Below are 6503 nucleotides of genomic sequence, written 5' to 3'. Positions count from 1 at the left end.
CAAACCAAATACAAGAAAGGTGAGACAAAAGTAAGAAGATTATTGTTGATTCTATTCATAAGCCTTTGGTTGCATATATTTCTGATTTGGAAACATCTAAGTAGATGTATGAAAGGCTAGTTGGGATGTTCAAATTGAATAATGCAAATCAAATTCTCTTTCTCAAGAAGAAGTTGAAAGACATCAAGATGGATAGAGGAGAATCCATCCAACCCTACTTCACGAGGATCACAGAGATCAAGAATGATCTTCTATCTATTGGAGAATTCATTGATGATCGGGAACTCTCTTTTATTGCTCTTGGGGGCCCTACAAGAGATTGGGATGTGTTCAATACTACCATTCTTAACAATGACATGATTTCAGGATATGAAGAACTATTGGCCAGATGCACTCAAGAAGAAATAATGATGATGCAACGTGACAAGCCCTCAAATGGAAACAATCCTACTGCCTTATCTGTTCATTCTAGAAGAAGGAACAATGTTGGTTCAAGGAATCAAGGACAAGGGTTCAAGCCGAGATTGAAAGAAGGAAGAAAATGAAGGTGCTTCAATTGTAACAAGTTTGGCCACTTCGCTAGAGAGTGTCCTCACAAGAAGGATACTCTAAGAGATGATGAGAACAATAACAACAACAACTTCAAGGGCAATGGCAATAGAAAGAACAACAGGTTCAATAACAAAGGAAAAAGGACTGCTCCTGCTGCTCGGAATGGAGGTGGTCGTCCTCCCAAGAAGTTAAGAAACTCCAAGTATGATGAAGTTAATGTTGCAAAGCAATTTTTTTTAATCTTATTTCTGCCCTCTCCACTACCTCTCCTCTGGATATAATGAACCATTGGTTGATTGATAGTGGTGCCTCAAGGCACTTCACTAGGTATAAAGAAGCTCTCTCAAACATGGTTGAGAAGAAGACAAATATGGAGATTATACTTGGGGATAATGCCACTTATCCCATGAAAGGAATTGGGTCTGTTACTCTTCACTTAATTCAAGGTCAAACCCTTCACCTACAAGAAGTGTTATATGTACCTGACTTGAAAAAGAATTTGGTCTCTATTTCTGCGATGGAAGACAAAGGTTTTAAGGTGTCATTCGTTGATGGGAAGGTTCGTCTTTAGCAAATGAATCCAAGAGATGCATTCACTCTAGAATTCAGGGTTGAAGGTCTCTATCAAGTTGGAGGAAGTCTGTTGGGAGCAATGATTTGTGACACCTCTTCAATTTGAAATATGGCATTGAAGATTAGTTCACCTTCATTTTAAAGCCTTACTTGATGTAAGGAAGATGGTCACAGGGATGCCCGAATTCAACTTGAATCATGAAGGTGTTTGTCAGGGATGTGAAGATGGAAAACATACAATGTGACCATTCCCCTCAAGTGACACTCAGGCCATTGATATTCTTCAATTGGCCCATTATGATCTATCAGGCATGTTGCCCGTGACATCTTTGGGTGGATATTTGTATTATGCTATTTTTGTGGCTGACTTCTCTCGCAAGACATGGATCTATTTCTTAAAGAAGAAGAACGAAGTATTCAAATGGTTCCTCTCCTTCAAAGCCTTTGTTGAGAATCAAACAGGGAAGAAGAACAAAATTCAGAGGACCGATAATGGGACTGAATATGAGTCTAATGAATTCAAGGACTATTGTAGAGAAGTTGGCATTAAGAGGGAGACTACAACTGCATATACTTCATAACAAAATGGTGTTGCTGAAAGGAAGAACGGTACTATCATTGAAGCCACCCGGGCTATGCTTCATGATCAAGGTCTTTCGAAGTTCTTATGGGGAGAAGCTGCCAAAACCACTGTGTATGTCCAAAACCAATGTCCACATCAAGATTTGGACTTCAAGACTCCCGAAGAAGTATTCACCAGTAAGAAACTTGATGTTTCTCATTTTACAATTTTTGGTTGTCCCGTATACTTTCATATGCCGAAAGAAAAGAAACAAACTAGATGCTTTTGGGAAGAAATGAACATTTTTGGGCTACAATGAAACTTCGAAGGCATATAGAATATATATGCCTGGTCAAAGGGAAGTGGAATTAAGCCATGATGTCACCTTTGATGAAGATTATGCACGTAGAAAGATTCAAGATCTTCCTATTCCTAGGAACGCCAATGATGGTGATGATGGGGGAAAACATGCTGAACCTCTGTTTGATGATCCGATGCCTGATATTGAAGGTCCGATGTATCCTCTTGATCCACCTCCTAGTGAGTCATCTACTACAAAAAAAGGGCCTTTATGGCTTAAAGACACTCTTGAAGATGCTGAGAAACATATGGCATCGAGGGGAACATTTCGTGAAAGCAAGAAGCTAAATAGGTACCAAGGGTACTTAGTTGCCATGAGTACCATTGTGCAATCTGAGCCTTGTACATTCAAAGAAGTAGTGAAGCAACAAGTTTGGAAGGATGTGATGAACAAAGAGTATGAGTCGATCATAAAGAATGATGTCTGGGATGTGGTTCCTAGACCCAGGGATAAGTCTATGGTCACTTCAAAATGGCTCTTCAAGATCGAACATGGAGCTGATGGGAGTGTTGAGAAATTCAAGGCCAAATTTGGAGCTTGAGGCTTCTCCCAAAAGGAAGGAGTAGACTACGATGAGATATTTGCACCATTTTCCCGATACACCAACATTTGTTCGATCATAGCCCTTGTTGCATCGCAAGGATGGAACCTTCATCAGATGGATGTCAAAACTGCCTTCTTGCATGGTTTGCTTAAGGAGGAAGTGTATGTGGAACAACCTGAGGGGTTTGAGGTTCAAGATCATAAGATACATGTATGCAGGTTGAAGAAAGCCCTCTATGGATTGAAGCAGGCCCTTAGGGGCTGGTATGAGAGGATCGATAGCTATCTTATGAAGTTGGGATTTACAAGAAGCGATGCTGACCCGGACCTATACTTCAAGGATGAAAATGACAAACCTCTCATTCTGGTCCTTTATGTGGATGATCTCTTTCTGATAGGTGATGTTCCTCTCATTCAATGTAAGAGGGAGTTGGCTTCCAAGTTCGATATGAAGGACCTATGATTGATGCATTATTTCCTAGGGTTGGAGGTCTGGCAGAAGCCAGGTGAGATTTTCCTTTCTCAAGGAAAATATATTGTCAAGCTACTTGAGAGATGTGGGATGGTGGACTGCAACTCTATGAATACTCCGATGGAACTCAACTTTAAGAAGCTATGTGGAAGTGCTATTGGGCTTGGATTGGCAAACCCTGAAGAGTATTGTCAACTGGTGGGGGCATTGATGTTCTTGGTCAACTCCCGTCTTGAGATATGCTTCGCTGTGAACACATTGCGTCAATATATGGTCGAGCCTAATCACATTCATTGGATCGTTGCCAAGAATCTTCTGAGATATCTTTGGGGCACAATTCACTATGGAATGAGATACACTGCCAGAGAGTTGAGGCTTTATGGATATTCAGATGCTGATTGGGATGGTAGTGTGCTGGATCATATGAGCATGTCTGGGTTCTGCTTCTCTTTGGGGTTTGCTTCTATATCTTGATGAGCAGGAAGCAGAAATCAGTTGCACTAAGCACCATGAAGGCCGAATACATTGCTGCGAGTATGGCCTGTTGTGAAGCAATCTAATTGAGGAAGCTCTTAAGTGAGCTATTTGAGGACGTGCTAGATACCACCGTGATCTGTTGCAACACCCAGAGTGGGATTCCTCTATCAGAGAATCCCGTGTTCCACGATCGCTCCAAGCACATTGATATCATGTACCACTTTATCTGGGATATGGTACAATTGGGAGCAGTTAGGCTCCAACACATCAGGACATATGAGCAGATTGCTGCCATTCTCACGAAGCCTTTAGGGAAGGTCAAATTCTAGCCTTTTGAGAGAGACTTGGAGTCATGGAACGACCCTCTTATGAGGGTCCCGTATGAGTTGGAAATAGAGCTATGGGAGCTCCTGGGGGGATGGGGTATTTCTTGGAGCTAGCTATGAGCAACCATAGGGTTAGTGGTTCACCTTCCCCTAGTGGTGCGTTGGATACAGGGTGAGTGATTCACCTTCCCCCGTGATACCCCATTATGATTGACATGTGTATAGGGTGAGTGGTCCACCTTCCCCTACCCGGAGACGTATGTAAGGTGAGTGGTCCACCTTCCCCTACCCGAGACGTATGTAAGGTGAGTGATTCACCTTCCCCTACGATTGACATATGCATAAGAAGTACCTCTCATCTGGCTAATGAGTTGGGAAAATCTGGTTAGGGACCATAGCACTACTGATGGATGCATCGTGTATTGTCGTACCCCCTATGACTAGGATGCATGGTGTTCAACAACTTGATCTGGGATCAAGGACTGACTTGAGTCAGTGGAGAGTGGTATGATACACTCTCGATCATTTCTTCCTCATTATTACTTCATGGTTCAGTAGAGCAGTACAAGGCAGTGATGGCATGATGGTACATGTTGACAAGTTGGCATGATGATGGATTAACAGGTGGAATTCTGTCTAGTTGAGAGGGAGTGTTAAAATTGGAAATAGGGCCAAATTCCACCCTAGGACAACTCATATGATTGAGATGATTATTGCATTGGATTCCTCTTTCGAAGGGGTACAATTTTGATATAAATATCATCTCATTATGACAAGCAGAAATGGAATTATGAATTTATTCTTCTTATGGTCAAATTGTCAAGGTCGGCTCCAATCAAATGTAGGCTCATGAAGCCCAATAGATGTGTCTCTTCACCCTCAACGAAGTGTATAAATAGGAGAGACCTTTTCCTCATTTGGACATCATCTCATGACATCTTCTTCTCTCTCTTTTTCGCACGTGTGGTAACTTTCTCTCTCTCCCTCCTTCGCACGTGTGGCAGGAGGCTAAGTTTTTATGGGCAGAACAGATCGCAGATTTCAGGGCATTGACCAAGGGTGATTTGACCAATGTTGACCTCATTTCTTATGCCATAAATTCAATTTTTGGAGGCTGCATTTATTGGCACAAAAATCGAGGTGTTTGGGGACAGTTTGACAAACGTTGACTTCAAGTTTGACTTATGTTTTTACCGCAGAAAATTGCAACACTCTCTCCTTCGACTGGGTTTGACCAAAGTTTTTGGGCTGACTTTGACTCTCTTGGAAGGCTGAATTGGATTGCTGTTTGGAGGATGTTTTGGGGCAACTTTGACCACCGTTGGCTTTTTGGTTAGGGATGATTTGACTACTGATTTGGCAGATCTATTTTGGGCTTATATTTGTACTCTCTCTCTCTCTCTGCTGAACTATTGAAGAAGAATAAGAAGAATTGATCAAAGGTTTTCCCCACATTGGGGTTTGTCCTTGACATCCACCACATCTTGTGTCCTCTTGTCTTGGCTTGCCTTGTGCATTTGATTTTATGTTCTATCTGCATTTACTGTCAATGTTTATAAGTTAATGTGATTGCTACTAGATATAATTGGAATTTGTCATTGGGCTGCTAAAGGAACATTGAAGTAAATTGTCTTAAGCATAGAACATACCATTGTTATCTAAAATTAACACCCCCTTGTAGTGTTTTGCCCCGATCTTCTACCAAAATCCTGGTGTCTCTATTTGTGTTTCTTTTATTCTGTTGTTCCTTACTGTTTCGCTGCATTGCTGATGTTATTTTTCTCTCTATATAATTGCTTATGGTGACATGGGGTGGATGTAATGTGTAAATTGTTGAAAAATTTAAAAAAAGCTATTGTCTACAACAAAGAACAATCTAGCCCTAAAATTAACATGGGATCAAAGCTGGGTTGAAGAAAGGTCGTTATTATCCTCCCTGTGAAGACACCTATGATCAAGCAGACTGAAAGAGATGGAGATGTTGGAGACCTAAAAAAATACTAGCGTTTGAAGGAAACCCCAAGGGGGCTTTGTTAAATAAGGTTAGGGTTTGGGAGAAACCCTTCGAGTGGCCTTGGATATGGAAAAGGCCTAGGTTCTATAGCATTAGGAACCTAGTGTGATTTAATCAGTGAGAAAGCAAATCCATCTTGAGTGCCATCAAGATGTGGAGTTATGCAGGAAGAGTTGGCTCAAAGAGGGAGTTGGAGCAAGAAAATGGAGCCACTCTCATATCTAGAGAATAAAGGCAATCTTGCCTTATCATCAGGTACACCTTCATTATATTTATTTAATTTGCTATTATTTCTCTTGCTCTTGTTTTGGGGTCAACAAGTACATTAGATGGATGTAATGACCTAGTCCTCAATATCGAGAGTGAGGTGGATGCAAATCCATCCCATGGTTGAAGTGGTGCTTTAAAAATGGAAAAGAGCTTACACTGTGAAGGAAGGATTGCAGTCTCCCATGTTGATAACTATGTTTGAAGAGGCTTCCTATTCAGAGGGAGTAGACTATCAAATTAAATGCAACAATGAGATGAGATCCTGGGAGAAATATGTCCTTCATGCAAGGACCTTTCTAGATGACAAAGATGTTGCATTATCAGATCCTTCCATGAATATGCTCTCGGAGGAA

General features: G+C 41.3%; 1 protein-coding gene across 1 annotated transcript; it reads left to right on the top strand.

The window, feature by feature from the left end:
* Window positions 1–3183: 3183 nt before the first annotated feature.
* Window positions 3184–3537, top strand: LOC149257336 (secreted RxLR effector protein 161-like). The gene has a single exon (XM_089369589.1). It carries the CDS (start codon window positions 3184–3186, stop codon window positions 3535–3537), a length of 354 nt encoding a protein of 117 aa, XP_089225715.1.
* The last annotated feature ends 2966 nt before the right edge of the window (window positions 3538–6503 follow it).

The sequence above is a fragment of the Pinus tabuliformis genome, chromosome 6 (assembly GCF_031772625.1).
Source record: "Pinus tabuliformis cultivar Carrire ecotype Pingquan chromosome 6, CPIR1, whole genome shotgun sequence".
Lineage (NCBI taxonomy): Eukaryota > Viridiplantae > Streptophyta > Pinopsida > Pinales > Pinaceae > Pinus > Pinus tabuliformis.
This window is presented reverse-complemented; position numbering and strand designations above follow the sequence as displayed.